Raw genomic sequence first — 19863 nt, 5'->3', positions numbered from 1 at the left:
GTGAGTTCAATGGGATTTACTTCCAGGAAAGTGGGCATAGGATTGTCCTCTTAGGGTGCAATCTTATGTATGTTTAGCCAGGAAAAAAGTCCCCCAACTCCCAGCCAACCATGGCTGGCTGGGGAATGCTGGGAACTGTCAGACTTTTCTACTGGCTAAACATGCATAAGATTTCACCCTTAATCATTTTAATGGAGAAAGGTTGCACCTGTTGATTTCTGCCAGCCAGGTGCAGGTGCTCTGACAAAAAGCAAGAAACTTAGCCCTATTATCCAAGTCCCTTTCCCGTTTTATTTTGTTTTGAATTGTTAGTGATTACATGGCAATGTCTCTTTTGTTTATGATTGGGTGGTGTATTGTTCTGCATCATTGTTCAAATAAAATAATTCATTTTATTGATTGATTGGTCTTCTTTATTTTTGTGGCCAGAAATCACTCCATCCTGCTACAGCCTCTTGTGTGAGTGTGAGAAGAAAGAAGTGAAGGGAGAAAGATTTCCTTCTGCCTCTTCAGCCATCCACCCAGTGGAGGCTGGTGGCTCGGATTTCGGTGGGGCTGTGAATTTATTCTATGCTTCAGCCAGAACTCTAAAGGAGCTATCCAAGGTGCTGAACCTATTTGGAGATATGGTTCAGTACCTTGGATAGCTCAGAGTTCTGGCTGGTTCTGCCTGAAACCCAGGATGGATATTCAGGCCCACCGAAATCCGAGTCACCTGCCTCCACCATCTCCCTACAACTGGCTGGCAGTTTCAGCGATGGAAGGGAATGGTAAGCTTGCAGTTCCCGCGGCTTCCAGTAGGGCGTGCGTGCTGCGCTCGCGTCCGGCCTGGTTTAGACTTCGACGCAGAGCCGGCCGCTCTAGCGAGAGCTACTCTATGGCTGCCTCAGGCCCTTAGCGGAAGGAAGTGTTTTGTCAGACAGCTAGAGACAGGGAAGGTAGCAAGGGCAGAGGTTTGGTCTGGCAGGGCCGGAGCTTGAGCGGGCAGCTGAGGTGAGACGCAGGAGCCGCGATGGGGGTCCCGAAGTTCTACCGGTGGGTCTCGGAGCGGTATCCCTGCCTCAGTCAGGTGGTGAAGGAGCATCAGGTAAGAAATGGCTGCGCGTCATCTTCTCTCCCACTTCCGTGGCGGAGGGTCTGTCGTGGGGACCCTCGCTAGTCTTCGCACGCTGCCTGAGGAGGAGAAGGCGCGACCTGACGCTCCTCTCTCGAAGTCGGCGTTCCCTGGCGTGACGGGCAGGTCCGTCCGCGGGACTGCGCCTGACACGGGTTCTCCCGCCGGGGACACTCTGGCAACCGTGCCCTGACCCGTCGCCTGGAAGTGGCTGAGTCTGAGGCAGCGGCGGTTCGCAAAAAGCTGCTAATGCTCCGTGTATGCCCATAACTTGTGTGAACGTTCACCGGCATCCGCTGATTCCGGGCAACGTCGTCGTTTGGCCCGTGTATGTGAAGCGCCGCGAACAGGAGGGGCAAGAAATACTCGCGTCCGCAGCCGCCTAAAACCTCTGCGGCGTTAGCATTCATTTATTCTGCCTAACGAACAGTTCTGTGTAGCGGGGGGGGGGGGGGGGAGAACCTGTGCCCTGCCATAGTACTAGAAAATAGTCCAACAAAATACGTACTTCCATCTCCTGCTTTTTGAACCACCTAGCCTGATGAAGAGTTCTAGAGAACTTGAAAGCCTTCACATTTTTGTGGAGTTTTGGTTAGTCCTAATAAAAGCATTGCCCAACTGTGAATTTTGTACTTCTGTTAAACCCACAATCACGCACATTACACTAGGAACTCAGGTTTACTGCAACTAACCATTATCTTTTAAAATTTATATCAGCGTTGAAGAGCAGGGCCTTAAAACCATAATTAGTTTGTGTACTTCATTTTTTGAATATACCTAGTAGGAGGAAGGTGAAGATGGTGGAAAATGGTCTATCTAGGCTGTTGACATGTAAGAGACTGGCAACCTGTGAACCGGAATGGCATTGCCAAAAGTATTTAGTTGCTCAGGCTGTAAACCTATGCAAACTAACCTGGAAGTCCCATTGAACTACTACTTCCAAGAAGGTGCACATAGGATTGCACTGCCAACCACTATTATCTGCTTCCTAACCTGAATGTCTTCTGGCGGTCTACCAATTGCAGGTTTTTAGGGAATTCTGGAAGTTGTCTAAACATGGGTAGGATTGCACTCTAATTGCTGCTTTAAGGGCACAATCCTATATATGTTTAGATAGAAAAAGATCCTACAACTCCTAGCATTCCCCAGCCTGCTATGCTAGCTGGGGCATGCTTGGAGTTGTAGGACTTTTGTCTGTCTAAACATGCATAGGATTGCACTCTTAAGCTTCAGTCTGGTGTAGTAGGTATACTAGGAGTAAGTCTTTTATTTACTTATTTTTGAATTAATATGCTTAGAGCTGGACTTCATGATAATATACAGATGTGTCGCTTCCAATGTATTTTTTGTAGTTTATATTAATTTATAAGAATACAGGATTAAAATAACGTGCCTGGAAGAAATATGTATCAGCTCACAGTGTTATATTTAAATTAGTTATTTCTTTATGGAAATTATTAACAAATCTGTTTCACGTTTGTTTCTAATGTGAGCTCATTTTGTATTATGGTTTCTCATTCTAGCACAGAAGTACAAAGTTTGCAGCACTGAAAATATGTAGTCATATTTTCTCCTTTAATTCTTTGAAAGTGTTCTGTTAGTCTTCACATCATTTTTTAAACTAGTGAACAGATTCAGCTTTGTATGGGTTGAAATAGCCCTTAGTTTTAAACAACATTATGCAGCTGTCAGAGTTGGCCATATTGTGCCTACCCCATCTGAGTGAAGCCACACCCACTGGCCCCCCTGAGGGAGGAATCTGTCCATTCCATTCCTCTGAGGAGGGCCTGTCTCAGGTGGGATCAGGAGGGGCAGCAGTATTACTTTGTTCCTCAGACTACTCCCCCCTGGCTTCAAACTGTGTTGACTGCAAAGCTATGCGCTGGTTAGAGAAGTTTGCCCCTATTGGGTGAAGATGTTAATGCAGGATTCAACCATATAGACATTTAAATTAAGTATAATTAATGTGGTTTAAAAACCAAATAAACCTGAGGAACACACCCCTAGGGTCCCCTTAGTATGCACCCCAGGTTTCAGGTGTCTTCAGTTTCACTGTCTTTGTGCAATAGTGCTGATAGACACATCTGTGAGTGTTATTAAAGATGATGAACTTAGGCTGCAGTCTTATACCCACTTACCTAGGAATAAGCCCCACTGAATTCAGTGGAACTTCTAAGTAGACATGTATAGGATTGCACTGTTAAGTGCCTATGGTACCCAATGCATCATTGTTTTGGTTAACATTGTTTATCTCTGAAGAGATAAGTAGCATTTTAGCCTTGAAGCAGCCTTGTGAGTTAGGTTAGGGTGAGTGATAATGACTTGCGCAAATCCACGAAGTCAGTTTGATAGCTAAGCAGGGTTCTGCTCAACCATTGCACTCAAGCCATTGTACATGCACAAATTTACAGCAGTATGTGTGAGTTCAAAGTTCCCAGTGAGTTCGTTTAAATGATAAAATTAAAAAGTAATTATGTGTTAACAGAGTACAATTCTTGTTATAACCATTACAATTTCACACCAGCAAAGCATAATTATAACTGGTAGGTAGCCATCACCACACAGTGCTGAAGTGCTCTGGCCAATCTGGTGGTAGATGTACTTCATTTGTTTCCTGGAGTTGTCCTCCTTGAATATTTAATAATATCCATGAAGTTTTCCACAGCATTTGTGATTCCTGATAAAAAAATGAGAAATTCATATAATGTATGGCTGCAATTTAAATCTCTGGAGGTATTCAAATGAGCAAAAGGAAGAAAAGTAGTGAGTACCAGGAAAACAACATTTCTGTGCTGCCCTTGAGTAAAACCTCTCATGGTGGCAATCTAAATAAATATTACAATATTAAGAGTTTTAAAGTATTTCGCAGTAGAAATGCATTATCTGCACGATACGTAACTATAAGTTGCTTGAGATCTCTCTAAAAGTAGTAGAGCAATGTTTTTTCTAAATTAATGCTGCTCATAAAACATTAGAGGTGATAATGGCAGTGTTTCACAACCAATTGTTACAGTTAAAGTAACAGTCTGTTACAGTAACAGTCTGTTACAATTAAACTACAGGCATACTGCATGTAAACATTAAGCCAAGGTTACCCCGAATTCTGGTTTATTGTGACATGAGAACTGAGTCATTGACTGGGTTCAGATGAGACACTGCAAGTTGTTGTAGGTTATTTCACCTACGATGTTGCATATCCAACCCCTGCTCAGTGACCATGGGTTATGTGAGGGTCCTCCTCCGAGTGCTTGCTCCAAGGGAAGCTCGGAAGGCAGCAACAAAGGAGAGGGCCTTCTCAATCTGTGGAGCAAGCTCTCTGATGAGGTCTGCCTGGTGCCAACATTATTATCTTTTGGCACCAGGTTAAGACCTATCTCTTTTCCCAGGCATTTGGTAGCACATGATGAGTTTTAATTGGTCCGGGATGTGTCTTTAGTTATGACTAACAGTTCAAAGTTGTTTTTAGTTATATGTTGTTTGTGTATATTGCCTGTGTGCTTTTATGTAAATGGTTTTTAAACTTTTTATATTGTCTTTAATGTTTTAATTTCTGTAAACCGCCTAGAGAGCTTTGGCTATGGGGAGGTATAGAAATGTAATAATAATAATAAACATCCCTCACATAACCCTATAACAGACCACACGATATGTGAGGGTTGCTTAACCTTTGCATAACCCATGCTTACTGGGCTCACACGACACAACAACTGGGCTCACACGACACGAGCAAGGGTTGCATATTTAAAATGGCAGCTGCACACGCCACAGCGTCGCTGTGGGCTAAATCATTTTTGCTGGGCTGTCTTGTTGCACAAACAGCCCCATTGCATCTGAACCTGTCCCCACAAACAAACCATGTTTTGTTAACCAGCTACAAACTGCAGAGAGAAGCCATGGTTTATTGATGGCTTACAAAGTTTGTTTGTTATGTTTGTTATGATGTCTGAACCCAGAACCGTGGCTTATCCCTGGCCTGTTTGTGCTGCTGTCCACCCTGAAACAGAGGTTCCCAGTAAGAGCAGACTGAAAATGAAACCGCTCTGAAGTATGGCAAAATGGGCAAGAGAAACAAACCAGGAAGAGAGAAAACAACCCATGGTTTGTTTGCTCATCTGTAAGACTCGAGCAGTTTGCACATAACGACAGCCCATGGGCTGTTAGGGATTAGCAGGAGAGAGCAAGCATGCTGCCTGCAGAGCACCAGGCACTTCCACTTTTAATTAACAACTTACCCTTGGCTCATTCATAGGTTAGGGGCTAAGTAACCTGACGGTTAACCCAACAACAAACCATGGGTTAACTACTGGGTTGTTTAGCCCCTAAACAACCCAGCGATCCAGGTTCGCACATCACATTCAACAACCTATGATCAGCCAATTGTAGGTGGTACAATAAAAGCAGAAATGGTGGGTGCATGGGAGACAGTACACTCACTCTTGCTCATTCATGTATGGCAAGCCATGGGTTGTCAAGTGCGAGCCAGGTCAATTATAGCTAAAGTAGCAACCCATGATTAACATAAATCATGGCTTAGTGTTACATGTGAACTTAGCCATATGTTTTCTCAGAATTTGTTAATCTTCTCTATTGGTCTCTCTTTTTGTTTTTTAAAGTGGGTGTCCATTAATGGCAGTAGCATTGGTTTTGTAGTTAGCATTAGAAACATCACATGTGGTATAGGTCACTTAGATAAATGTTAACCAGGACTCTCAGCCTTGTTGCCTGCCAGTCTTTATTGGTAAGAGCTCTTAATGATGTCACATTACAGCTTGGGCGAGTTAGAGGTTTCATTCAGTGATGTGGGGCAGAACGTTTTCCAATGCTTTTTCCGTCAACAGTTTTCCAATACATTAGTTCATTAATAACAATGAATGGATGCCAGTTGCAAATACAATATTAAGCAAGCTTAGCAGTTTCAAAGTTGTAATTAATGTTTTTCAGGTTATTAACTCTAGCAAGTGTGTGATAGGATACATATATGTAATTGAAATACATATATGTCTCAGCGAGAAGTGTAACCAATAAGCAGTGACAGCAAAACTAGCAGTGTTCCCAACAATATCAGTGGAAAAAGTTGAACTCCGTTGAAATAAATGAGCAGTTGTCAGCATATCATGCACAGTTCTTTGGGTTGCTCAAATTAATGCAGTCTTCCCCAACCTGGGATCCTCCAAATGTGTTTGGCTACAACTCTCAGCATCCCCAGCCAGTCATGTAGTCCAACATATCCAGAGGGCACCAGGTTTGACAAGGCTGAATTACCGTGTCAACAATTTTTGCTACCTTTGTTTCTTTCTTACATTTAAACAATGTAAGGGAAGTGCATGCTATCATCTTTAAATATTTACAAATATTCCTGTAAAAATGTCTACATAATATAACATTTAAATCACACTAGGTGTGCTTTAATTCCCCCCCCCCAAATATTTCAGGTCAATTACTTGTGGTGAATTGGGGAAAAAAAATAACATGGGGTACTTCATTAGATTTGTTGTTTATCAGGGTGGATTGATTTAAATCAGCAACAAAAAAGGTTAATTTAAGTCAAGTTTCCCATTGAAACTTCATCAGGAAATATATGAACAATGGTGCAAATCCGACAACTAAGTCATGTTAATTTACAACTAAATAAACTATTAGTTACACTGTTTCATTCTTAAAAACAGACTTAGTATCTCTTTGTCTTACTGTATATATTTTGCAGGCTATTATTTTTCTCTATAGAGGGAAAGCCTTTAAAAGTTCCCTTATAGGGGGCTGGCTCGCATGATACCCACAGTCCACCATGGTGGGTTGCGGCGTGTGCTGGCAGCCGTTGTAAATATTCAAGCCGCAGTAGGCGGTCACTGCAGCTTATCATGATGTTCGATCCCAGCATAGGGTGGGTTGTTGCCGTGGTTAACGAACCATACACAACCTAAAAACAGCCACAGTGGGATGTGGCGATAGTGCAAACCAGGCCAGGGTCTTTCCTATGACAAGCACCCATGATAGTTGGAGGTTAACAGCACAAACTATACACATCTTCCCAGAAATAAGTTCCACTGAGTTCAATGCGGCTTACTCCCAGGTAAGGTGGTACAGAATTGCATCCTTGGTATGATAATACAGAAAAATACACACTGGACAGTGTTGTCTTCTCTTTTTCTTTCTAGTGTTGCTCCTTTCTCCTTTACTCTGTCTTGCCCAGCCTTGCCAAGTTACTGGGATAAAAAAAAATCCATTTGAATTTTTAAAACCCATTTTTAATTGATTTTAAGCATCAGTTTCTTTCCACCCTGCTGTATTGTCTTTCTGTCTCAACGAACTCCTTTGCCTTGCTTGTCCCAACTCCACCACTAAATAAGCACAGAAGAACAATCTTATCTAGCCTGTGTCTTTGCACATGTGAAACCCCAGAACTTTCAAGCAGCAAGAGTTGTTAGGCTGGAAAGAGCTATTTTCATGAAATGAAAAACTGAAATTAATGCCTATGTTTGCTTGGTAGGCAACTTTATTTTTTTAGACTGTAAGTGTAGGGTAGCATGTTTATGATAATATTTAATTGTAGCTATGTTATTTTTTAAGTCAGAGAGCAATTCATTATTTATGATGTTTTCTTTTTAAAGTAAAATCAATTTAAATAAAAATTAAGTTTTTTTGGTATTTTTTTAAATTAATTATTTTTTTATCCATCCTGTTTATTTTACATGTATTTAGTAAATATGCTAAATTATCATGATATGCGAACCAACAATAGCAAGTCAGAGTTCAACAAACCACATCATGGCTTATGTATTATGTGTGAGCAAGGACAGTCTTCCCCCAGAAGGATCTGGTATATTTGCTTGAGAGGCAAGGTTTTCTGAGGCTATAAAAGTTATTACATGTATTTGTAAAGTATTTTTTGAATTTATTCATTCTATATTATATATCCCAATTTGATTGTTTGTTCTTGTTGTTGGAATCAACTTCTTCTGTATTTTTCTTTGGACAAATAGTCAGACCAGGTATAGGTTGGCTGCTGTGTCCCATTACATTGTCCCTATAGTTGTGAAGAGGTGACTGCCCACAGAAGTAGAAAAAACATATTCAGCAAACTTTTGCAAAAATAAGAAAAAGTCCCCCCCATACTACAACTGGCTACAAAACAGACTAAAAGGGTAGCTGCAGAGGTGGTTGAAAGTAATAGCATGTATATTAAAATAACTTTCCATGCAATGGAAAGAATGAGCTTGTTCTCTATACTGTGTATTAATTTTGAATTACCCTTGCTAAGACATTCATAACAAATTTTACTTTGCTTGCTTGGATTAAGATACATAGTTCTCTTACTTGTGGGATTATCATAACTATTGGAAATAGGTGCCAAAATCCTCTCTAATCCACTATAGAATAAGTGGAGGGGGGGATTTCAGGAAAGTGTGATAGGATAATGAGGCCTCTAGCTACATTTCTTAGGAAAAGTACAGTTATGTTAGGCCCTGTGTACACTTGAGGAAAGCTTCAAAATGTAATTACCACTGTCATTAAAAATAAGCTGTTTTCTGAGGAGGAAAGAGAGGAGTATAGCAGTAGGTGATACTGGAGCCTGTTTATTAATGCCAGAAGAGGGGAAATTACCATTTTTATTTTTCAGACATTTCTTGCATTTCTGGCCCTATCAGCATAGGGCCAGAAAATCAACTTAGGAGTTTATAGTTCTGCCAAATTTGTAGTCTCTACACATCCACTGTGAGTAGGTAAGAAGACTTATTTGACATTTTTGGATGGTTCTCTTCTTTATTCTCAAGATCTCAAAACAAAATCTGTTATGAAAATAACTATTACCGACTTCTCTGCTTTCATTAAGTGGAACATATTTCTTTACTTGCATGTAAATAATCAGACCACCCGGTTTCTATCAAAACTGGGAATTTATAAACACCAATTCCAGAATTCACTCATCTTAGTTCTAGAACTAAGATGAAATTAATCAATAACACAGGAAATACGTTTTTCAAATAAAGATATGGAAACACATCAGCAGGAATAATAGTGGATTGACATGACTGAGTATGATGGAGGATATAATTTCTCACCAGACATGTGAATAACTGCCAATTCCCTTTTAGGTGATTAATGGTGCTAAATGTATTCTCTAGATTCCAGAATTTGACAACTTGTACCTGGACATGAATGGTATTATTCATCAATGTTCACACCCTAATGATGATGATGTGCACTTCAGAATCTCTGAAGACAAGATCTTTGCTGATATATTTCACTACTTGGAAGTATTGTTTCGCATTATTAAGCCAAGAAAGGTTTTCTTCATGGCAGTTGATGGAGTAGCTCCAAGAGCAAAAATGAACCAGCAACGTGGCAGACGTTTTCGGTGTGTGCATTCTTATCCCTCCTTTTTTTCCCACTTCGTTCTGTCATACTTCCAGTGTGTAATTATGTTGTTTTTGTTGCTCACTTAATACAATCCCTCCTTTGTTCCAGAAAAGTTCTAGTCCTTCCTGGTGTCTAGAATTTTTGGTTGTCCTTGCTGGCCAAGCCAACAATTGTATTCACCAGGTCTCTCTCTTTTCCCCCTCCCCGCCCCCCAGCACTTCCCAATGGAAAGACCTGGAAGAATATATGTTGTTACCGGAAAGCTTTCCGTACACCTTTGGGAAATACCATGCAAAGCTCCCCTCTGCCTGGTTTTTCCTAAAGAAAAAGAAAAAGTCTGTATGGGGGAGGAAGTGTGTGCTGTAGGGTGCTGCTTCCCAAAGGTACATGGAGTGCCTTTAGAACAATGCTCTGATCCACCAGTCTTTCCCAAGGGAAAGACCATATGGGAGGGAGTGTAGTGTTGAATGCTTCCACCTGTTATTTCCAGTGGGAAAGGCCTGAAAACTGTGAGCTATTGCCCACTGCTTCCCAAAGGCACATGGAGTGCCTTCAAGCAGCACCCACCTGGTCTTTCCCTTCAGGTAGTGGCAGCCAATCCTACCCACCCACATCTGCCTGCCTTTCCTGCTCTGAAGGAAAGGTTGCAGTCCTAAATATACTTACAAAGGAGTAAGCCCCATTGAACACAGTGGGAGTTATTTCCAAGTAAACGTGCATAAGATTGTACTGTAAGAGTGTGAGATGCAGGGCAGGAAGTCCCTTATTTGAATCTCATGGCTGTAATTCATTAAAAGCACAATTTATGCATGTCTACTCAGAAGTAAACCCCATTGCATTCAATGAGGATTACTCAGAGATAAGTGAGTATAGGATTGCAGCCTAAGTGAACTTAAGCAAGCCACTATCTGTCAATTCCCCCCCCATCCAACCCCCCCCCCCCCCCCGTAATATGGAGGATAATATTAGCCTAACCCTTACAGGGTTGTTGTGAAGTTACTAGGATAATGTACATATATGTAGGGATTGGAATTCTTTACCACACTAAAATGTGAAATACTGTTATAGGTCAGCAAAGGAGGCAGAAGACAAAATAAAGAAGGCATTAGATAAAGGAGAAGTTCTTCCCACAGAAGCCAGATTTGATTCTAATTGTATTACACCAGGTAGGGTAGTCTGCTCACTCTTTAATTATGTTACCTTTAAGTGCTAAGCTGCCATCTGGAATTGCTTTGTTCTTTCTGCCCCTCATGAGAATCCTATAGCTCAAAATTAAAGGATGTGTTTTTCAAAAGTGCCAAAGGTCTCAAGCTGTTAACTCAGTGGGACTGTTTTGGAAATAAATGATTTGAACATTGAAACAAATCCATATCAAGGTCATTGTTATAAAACTGTTCTCATGAGTTGCACCAGTAGACCAAACTAACAGAACTTCAGTGTGTGTGTGTGGGTGTGTTGGGGGGGGGGGGCTATGATTACAATGGCAGATGCCTGTCTTTATTCATGGGCAACTCTGGAAATCAGATGAATACATAGTATATAGAATTTACTTGTGGCCATAGACAGCTGAAGTTTCTTTCCATATCTTTTTTTAATCTGGAGGCATTAGCCATTCAACTGCAGATTATAAGATTTTCCCATGTTTGGTTTTTTGATTTAAGGCAGTCTCTATCTCTGCATCACAAGATAAAATGTATCAAATGAAACAAAAAGACTCACTTAAAAATAAAAAGCTATAAAATCATAGCACAGAAAATGAGCACAACGCTGGATGTTTCAGCTATAGTTTATTGCTCACTTTAGGGCACTTCACCTTATGGTGAAAAAAAAAAACCAGATTTCCATGTACAAAATCAAAGAATTCCTCCCCTGCAAACTCAGATGACAATTCCAAGGATGCTGTGTCTTGGTCCATAAAGTAAACTTCCCTCCTTTAATGCTATCTCTGTAGGGGCAAAGGTTTACCTTAAACTGCGTTATCTTCTCTCTCCTCCCTATCTCTATTCTCTGCTAGGCTCTTCCATGCTTTCTTTGTACAGAAAATCACACATTTTCTGGATCAGGCAGAATTCCAAGACGGGATTAAGTTAAATTATTTCCCTAGGAAATCTGGATCAAGAAGGCCTTTGTACATTAACATCTGAGACTGTCTTTACTGGAAATAGGAAAGCAGTTGAAGCAAAATAAAAGGGCCCATTATATCCCAAATCACATTTTTGAATTCTGTACAGTTCATAGTTCTGTCACAGGTATACATCTTTCATTTAGAATTCTGTAGCATTCATAGTTCAGTTGTAGGCTTACATCTTTGATTTTATTACAATCTTAAATATTACCTGTGCTTCTGAAAAGGCCGTATCATGGTATTGTGTGAAAATTTAGTTTAAGGAAGTATTTGTGTGTGTCCCACTTCTATTCATTGTTAATCTTTTACAATTGAAAGATTTGTATGAAGGTGTAACTTTTAGATTTCTATTACTAGGGACTGAATTCATGGCCAGGTTGCACGAACACCTGAAGTATTTTGTAAATATGAAGATTTCCACAGACAAATCCTGGCAAGACGTCACTGTCTACTTATCAGGCCATGAGGTTACATTTTTCATTAATAATGACTTCTTAAATTACTTTTCAATGAAGCAGTATTTACTAATTTTCTTTTTCCTTTTCGTCAGACACCAGGAGAAGGGGAACATAAAATTATGGAATTTATAAGGTCAGAGAAAGCAAAGCTTGACCATGATCCAAACACAAGGCACTGTCTGTATGGTTTAGATGCTGACTTGGTATGTTCATTTAAAAGTATATACATTGTTTATTTGGGAATAAATGAGATTCTGAATGATAAATTTATATGGCTGTGATCCTGAGTGCTATCATATGTAAAGTGGGTTTTTTCACTCCCCTGCCTGCAACATTTTGTGCTTGGCTGGTTATTGAAAGCAGGTTGTTCAGTAGTGTGGCAGCCACTGTCAGAAAGAGGGGACTTGGCAACACTACTGCATGCGTGGATCACAGTGAGATAGTCTTAGATCAGGGATTATTCACGCTGCTGAAATGACTCATAATTTATGGCTTACCAAACAATGTTGTTGAAATGGCTGATTATGGAAAAAATCTTGAAAATGCTTCTTTCAACAGATTATGCTTGGACTGACGAGTCATGAGCCACATTTCTCCCTTTTAAGAGAAGAGGTTCGATTTGGTGGCAAAAAGTCACAAAGGTAACCTCCTGCAAAAATATTAATTGCATTAAAAAGAAATTAAACTGCTACATAGTTCTGAACACTTTCTTTAAAAGTTTAAATACTTGAATTATTGTATAAAATGCTAAATGTCAATCAACTGAGTTGTATCCAATAATTTTACAGGGCGTGTGCCCCAGAAGAAACAACGTTTCATCTACTGCACTTGTCATTAATGAGAGAATATATTGACTATGAATTTTCACCAGTTAAAGTAAGTATGAATGGACCACATGAGAAAATGGTTAAATGTTTTGCTCATGAAATTGATCATGAAGTATTTGTATCTACCTTTATCAGGGCAAGATTTCATTTACGTATGAAATTGAAAGAATAATAGATGACTGGATCTTAATGGGCTTCCTTGTCGGAAATGATTTTATCCCTCATCTACCTCATTTGCATATTAACCATGATGCATTGCCACTGCTTTATAGAACATACATGGCTATATTGCCTGAACTTGGAGGTAAGAAATCTGTCAGATAATTACTGCAAAATAGGCCTTGAAAGTTCCTTCTTGTGGCAAGCCCTTAAAACTATTACAAAAGAAATGGCAGAATGGGAAAGAAAACAGTGCATTTAATCTTGATGTCCTGTACTTTATTACTTTTGGGAAATACCAGCTGCTTTTTTTTACGCATTGCCTTTCCTCGACACTATGGTTTGGATCCAGACTTACTTAGTGGAGTTCTGCTGGGTTTGGAGAAAGGGGTGAAATTGCCAATTCCCCCAGCGCCAGCTCTGACACTGTTCTGGTGCATTGGGCATGGGAGGGGGAATCAGTGACAATTTCCACCCCACTCTCTTCCTCCGGCAGGAAGTCCTATCCCCTTCCTCCAATGGGAAGCTTCTGCTGGATCACAGTTTCATCTGTGAACAGGAGGAGCGCTTCTGTTCGCATAGACACAAGTCTGGATCCAACTCTGTGTGAATATCATCTATAGGAAAGGCAGCCATGACGAAGCATAAATCATACTTTTGCTTCTCTGATAGGTTACATTAATGAAAGTGGGCACCTCAACTTGCCACGCTTCGAGAAATATCTTACAAAACTGTCAGATGTAAGTATATATTCTTCGTACTGTACAAAACTAAAGTCACAGCATAATGTCCCACATATGTGTACAGCTTGCAAGTTCTTTGAAGAGTTCTGGGAATCTAATTTCATTTTAAGAAATAAAATAAAAGCAGATTACTAGCTGTCGTGAACTTGAAAACTTTAAAGGTAGCATGATGGAAAGCCTTGGGGCAGCTTCATACACTTTGGAATTAGCAGGCACACTATATGTATACGCAGTGTACTCATATATGAGATTGTGTGCTGTAGGGAGCCATGTTTGATCATTGCTTTCCAACATGTACATCCACTCTAAAAAAAAAAAAAAGGCAGGTCTCCACCTCACATATTATGGGCTACATATGTACACTGAAAGGAAACAAAAAGAAATACCACAGGACATCTGACCCCAAAATTTTTGAGGAACAGACGGAATAAGAAGTGGTTCAGGTTTGCAAAAAATGTTCTACAAATATTTCAAAGAGCTGCTGGAGTCCACAGTAGCCCCATTAAAGTAGGATAGTGAAAGCTTGTGGTGGTCAAGCTTTAACCCTCCTACTCTTCACACACTCAAAATAATAATCAGTTTTAAAATTTTTATATTTTTGTTCCAGTAGCTAATTGGGATGGGACTGTAGCTCAGTGGTAGAGCACATACTTTGCCTGCAGAAAGTTCCAGGTCCAATCCCTGACATCCCAAGTTAAAAGGATCAAGCAGGAGGTGGGAAGGACCCCTCTCTGAGTGAGACCCTAGAGAGCCTCTGTCAGTTGCTGTGCTAGATGAACAAATAGGCTGTTAGAACAATGTTCTAATCAAGATAGGTGGCAAGTTCTTGTAGAAGCAGAACTTTTTCAGCTACAGTTAAAAATGGGGGTGGGGGCGGGAGCAGCGGGGGAGAATAGGTTTTGGAGACAAAATATCTCCTTCAAGAGATTTGGCTTCGAATAGATACAGTCCTTGAGAAACTGATTCAGTAGATTTTTTCATCATTTTGTGCAGTAATCAAGGTGTGTTTCCTGCACTTTATATGTCATATTCCAGAGCATTTTTTAAATAAGGATTATGTGTTTTTTCTTCCATCAAGTTTGATCGTGAACACTTCAGTGAAGTCTTTGTAGATCTAAAGTGGTTTGAAAGCAAAGTGGGCAATAAATATCTGAATGAAGCAGCTGGTATTGCAGCTGAAGAATCAAAAAAACAAAAGAAACGCAAGGTTAGTGGTTTAGTTTAAATGTTTCAATCTGTGTATGGAGAAAAATTGCTTACTGCAGACATTTTTAAATCTCAAATTAGTTTTTAGTGTTCATAGCATGCAATGCTCTTTACAATATATGTGTATTAATGTATGCATGCGGCCTTTATGTCTGATGTATATTTGTTAATGTGTTGAAAAGGACAAGGCTGCTGTTGGCTTTAAACAGCCTCGGCATCATGGCTGTGCCTTGACCAAAGGAGGAAGCCAGTCAAAGAAACACACTTGCACTCACAGGGTAGAAAGGGTCTAGTGATACTCCTTAACACCTATAAAAGCTTATGGCTCGGGTTTGTTTACTGGTCTGAATAACTAGGAGACTTCCTCTTGCTGGCTGTAGACAGCCTTTGTTTTGTTCCCCTTCTGTCTTTGCCTCGCTCACCCTCAACTCATAGGGTCTGACAGAACGGGATACATCTCTCAAAAGTAACTGAGATGTTTGTAAGATCGATTAAATTTGCAGACAATATAATTCATGAAGGGAACACTATAAATTACTATATTAATATCCTCTATCTCATACATTTTAGCAGCATAAAGTTGTTCTGGGCAATATAGTGGGGTTTTTTGGTAGTATCCAGTTAACCCCTCCAGCCAACAAAATGGCTTCTATCAGCAGAATGGGGAGGGGGCAATGCTCTGTCCCTTTTGCAGCTCCCCATATGCCCCCCCCCCGAACCCTCTTCTGGAGCAGTTTTGGGAGGGTGCTGGGGCTGCATGGGGAGGAGAACAGGGGAAAGTCCAGGTGCACAAGCAGAAGTCCACTCGTACGATGTTGGATTTTGCCCTTTGACTTAAACCTAACCATACCACTTATGTTTTAGTGGAACTTGCTTCCAAGTAAATGTGCTTCAAATTGTAATCCCAGTGATCAAAATAGTCATTTGTACAATGAACATTTACTTAAACTGATACACTAGGGTTTTTCTGAATGTTTGTCAAAATAAAGCTTTACATGAGCTGACAGGGAGCTTTGATTTTCTACCACTGAAATCTCTCTGTTGATTTTAACTTTGCATTTTTGTATTGATGCTGTATGCATATTACTGTGTTATCTCAGAGGAATGAATTGTAATTTTAACAGGCTCAGGAAAATGCCATATGCTTGGATGCTTTAGAGAAAACTGACAATGGAAATGTAGCAACTTCAAAAAGTGAGTCCAAAATTATTGTGACGTCTAAACGTTTGTACACAAATTATCTATGAGAGTCAGCAGTTATTGATATATCTCACTGTTCAATTGGAAGTAGGTAAAATAGGTTTTTTAGCAAGCTATTATTAAATACTTGGTTTAGCATGTTAAATGGATGGTGTGAATTGCTACTGAAGGGAAAAAACAAAAGTTTAATGAAACAGCACGATTGTACTGGTGTTTTGCCTGTGATGAAGTGGTCACCTAAATATTTCACATAATCTCAGGTTTTTGTATGGGAAGTTTTTCTCTCAATGCATGCTTCCAGATTACATCTTTTCTATGATGAGTTCTTCACGATTGGTTGGTGATCTACATAGGGTTACATCCAACATTGTGAGAGTGGAACAATGGAATGTTCCCTTGCTCTCCTCCTCCCTGCACCCTCCTGCCCCTCTACAAAATCTGCTCCATAGAGATTGGGTGCCTGAAATTTGTTCTGTTGGTATTGGTATTTCATTGTGGATGGACACCATTGGATTACAAGCAATACTGATGTGCTAAAACCATTGAGTAGGGTTTCCATACTCCTCTTACACGAAGCGTCTTTCATACAAGGAAAAGCCTAAGGTATTTGCAGATTTCCAGTTTAGAAAAATGGCAACTGAGGAGGAAAAATGATTTATTTCAGGTTTTTTATGCTGCTTTTCATTTTAAAATAAATAAATCCCAAAGCAGTTCGCAAAAATAAAATCAACAAAATACAATAAAACCAATCAATAAAATAATAAAACAATGATTGGGGTTTATAAAATTATTCATAGAAAAAGTGGATAGAAGTTTTTTTTTTCTATTTCTTGTATAGAATTTGGGTCACCCAATGAAATTGGCAGTAGGTTTAGGACAGACAAAAGAAAGCACATCTTCACACAGTACACAATTAATTTACAGAAATCACTGCTACAAGATGTGGTGATGGCCACTAGCTTAGATGGATAAAAGTTATTAGCCATGATGGCTAAATTAAACCTCTGTTCAGAGGCAGTAATCCACTACCAGTTGTTGGGAGGGCAACCAGTAATGTGGGGTGCTATATTGCATGGAAAATTTTCCCATTTTAGAAATGCATTGTTTCTCAAAATCAACTTGTAACATAGAGCAGTATCCAGTGTGACACAAGTGCTGATGTAAATTACATTGTGCTAGCATAAGGGACCTCTAGTGCAACACCAGTAGTGTTAGCTGGTGTAATAGGCTTTCTAGGGAGTCCCATCACACCAGCTAACGCCATGGCCATTATGCTAGAGGTGATTTAGAATAACATACGTTAAGTTAGTACTCACACTGCATTGGATACTGCCCATTATATATAAATACAATATAGGTCAAATTGGTCAACTAAAATGGATACAATACCTGTGAAATCTGCCCATTGTGTGCACAGCTCTTCAGGCATGCTAAAATTACTATGTTAATAGTTCTCAAGATAGACCTTTGGTCTTACCCAGCAAGGTTCATCATATGTTCTTAACTGTTTTACTATAGAGGCAATAATTATAGGCTGTACCAGCTTCAAAATCTGAGATTTGGCTTTGTAGGTTTGTTAGCCTACAGCTTTTGAAGTTTATGTTGTGTTTTACAGCACAGATTATGTTAACTGTGGAGCTTAGCAACAGTTAATTACTCAAAATGTCTTTTTATTTTATTTTAGCTGCATTAGAAGATGAGCCAGAAGAAGATGATTTGTTTGAGACAGAGTTTAGGCAATACAAAAGAACATACTATATGACAAAGATGGGTGTAGAAGTAGTTTCAGAGTAAGTATTACCTCACTGGGTTTTTTGAGGTCTCTGAAATGGCTGGATTTAATTGCTAAAACAGCTTCATTCTCAATTATACGTATAAGTTAAAAGATAACACAGGAAAGCATAATTTTATATCCTTTGTTTTCTTTTAGTGACTTTCTGGCTGACCAGGCAGAATGTTACGTCCAAGCAATACAGTGGATATTGCACTACTACTACCATGGGGTTCAGTCATGGAGCTGGTAAGATGTTTACCAAAGATACTCCAGATCAAGTGGGATCAAGTGTGTTTTAGATTATACATTTTGGCATGCTTATCATGTATTAAAAAGCTGAACTTCTCTTTCTCACCCCAACCAACGTTTTCCCATTTCAGAATAATGCTGCCTGAGTGACACACCTTTTCACTGTTCCAGATATTTCCTCCTGCCTCTAGGCTATTAGGTTAAATAGGCTTATAGTATATATGTGCTTTTGTGCATCTATGTATTTTGAAGAACTAAAATAGTGTATTTCCTCCCTGTAGGTACTACCCCTACCATTACGCACCTTACCTCTCAGATATTCGCAAAATCAGTGAACTGAAGATTCATTTGGATTTAGGAAAACCGTTCATGCCATTTGAACAGCTTCTTGCAGTACTGCCAGCAGCTAGCAAAGATTTGCTACCAAAATGCTACCAGGTAGGCTGTAATATTTTTAAAGGGCATGTGTATCATTAATGGTTGTTGTTGTTGTTCAGTCGTTCAGTCGTGTCCGACTCTTCGTGACCCCATGGACCATAGCACGCCAGGCCTTCCTGTCCTGCGCTCTCTCCCGGAGCGTGCTCAAGTTCATATTCATTGCATCCGTGATGCTATCTAGCCACCTCATCCTCTGCCGTCCCCTTCTCCTTTTGCCTTCAGTCTTTCCCAGCATCAGGGTCTTTTCCAGGGAGTTTTCTCTTCGCATTAGGTGGCCAAAATATTGGAGCTTCAGCTTTATTATCTGTCCTTCCAATGAGCACTCAGGGTTGATTTCCTTTAGGATGGACTGATTTGACCTCCTTGCAGTCCAGGGGACTCGTAAGAGTCTTCTCCAGCACCACAGTTCGAAAGCATCAATTCTTCGGCGCTCAGCCTTCCTTATAGTCCAGCTCTCACAGCCATACATTACTACTGGGAAAACCATAGCTTTGATTAGACGGACCTTTGTCGGCAAGATGATGTCTCTGCTTCTTACTATGCTGTCTAGGTTGGCCATAGCTTTCCTCCCAAGGAGCAAGCGTCTTTTAATTTCATGGCTACAGTCACCGTCTGCGGTGATCTTGGAGCCCAAGAAAGTAAAATCTGTCACTGCTTCCATTTCTTCCCCTTCTATATGCCAGGAAGTGATGGGGCCAGATGCCATCATCTTCGTTTTTTTAATGTTGAGTTTCAAACCAGCTTTTGCACTCTCCTCTTTCACCCTCAACAAGAGGCTCTTTAGATCCTCTTTGCTTTCTGCCATTAGGGTGGTATCGTCTGCATATCGGAGGTTGTTGATAATTCTCCCAGCAATCTTAATTCCGACCTCTGATTCATCCAACCCGGCATTTCTCATGATGTACTCTGCATATAAGTTAAATAAGCAGGGTGACAATATGCAGCCTTGTCGTACTCCTTTCCCAATTTTGAACCAATCGGTTGTTCCATGTCTGGTTCTGACTGTTGCTTCTTGACCCTCGTACAGGTTTCTCAGGAGACAGGTAAGGTGGTCTGGTACTCCCATCACTTTAAGAATTTGCCACAGTTTGTTGTGATCCACACAATCAAAGGCTTTAGCGTAGTCAATGAAGCAGAAATAGACGTTTTTCTGGAATTCTCTTGCTTTCTCCATGATGCAGCAAATGTTGGCGATTTGATCTCTAGTTCCTC

General features: G+C 40.2%; 1 protein-coding gene across 2 annotated transcripts in view; it reads left to right on the top strand.

Moving 5' to 3' along the window:
* Positions 1 to 921: 921 nt before the first annotated feature.
* Positions 922 to 19863, top strand: part of XRN1 (5'-3' exoribonuclease 1) — a 60603-nt gene continuing 41661 nt past the window's right edge. For both annotated transcript variants that reach the window (XM_084847187.1, XM_084847186.1), the window contains exons 1-14: positions 922 to 1087; positions 9238 to 9470; positions 10541 to 10638; positions 11955 to 12064; positions 12148 to 12258; positions 12614 to 12696; positions 12844 to 12931; positions 13018 to 13186; positions 13714 to 13781; positions 14863 to 14991; positions 16115 to 16184; positions 17875 to 17980; positions 18121 to 18210; positions 18495 to 18651. In XM_084847187.1, coding sequence (XP_084703313.1) covers positions 1013 to 1087; positions 9238 to 9470; positions 10541 to 10638; positions 11955 to 12064; positions 12148 to 12258; positions 12614 to 12696; positions 12844 to 12931; positions 13018 to 13186; positions 13714 to 13781; positions 14863 to 14991; positions 16115 to 16184; positions 17875 to 17980; positions 18121 to 18210; positions 18495 to 18651 — 1587 coding nt within the window. In that variant the 5' untranslated portion in view covers positions 922 to 1012. The remainder of the gene's footprint in view (positions 1088 to 9237; positions 9471 to 10540; positions 10639 to 11954; positions 12065 to 12147; positions 12259 to 12613; positions 12697 to 12843; positions 12932 to 13017; positions 13187 to 13713; positions 13782 to 14862; positions 14992 to 16114; positions 16185 to 17874; positions 17981 to 18120; positions 18211 to 18494; positions 18652 to 19863) is intronic.

The sequence above is a fragment of the Heloderma suspectum genome, chromosome 3 (assembly GCF_057233095.1).
Source record: "Heloderma suspectum isolate Gila_16-S chromosome 3, 16-S_ref, whole genome shotgun sequence".
NCBI lineage: Eukaryota > Metazoa > Chordata > Lepidosauria > Squamata > Helodermatidae > Heloderma > Heloderma suspectum.
The sequence above is the reverse complement of the archived record's forward strand: the minus strand, read 5'-3'. Positions and strand labels throughout refer to the sequence as shown.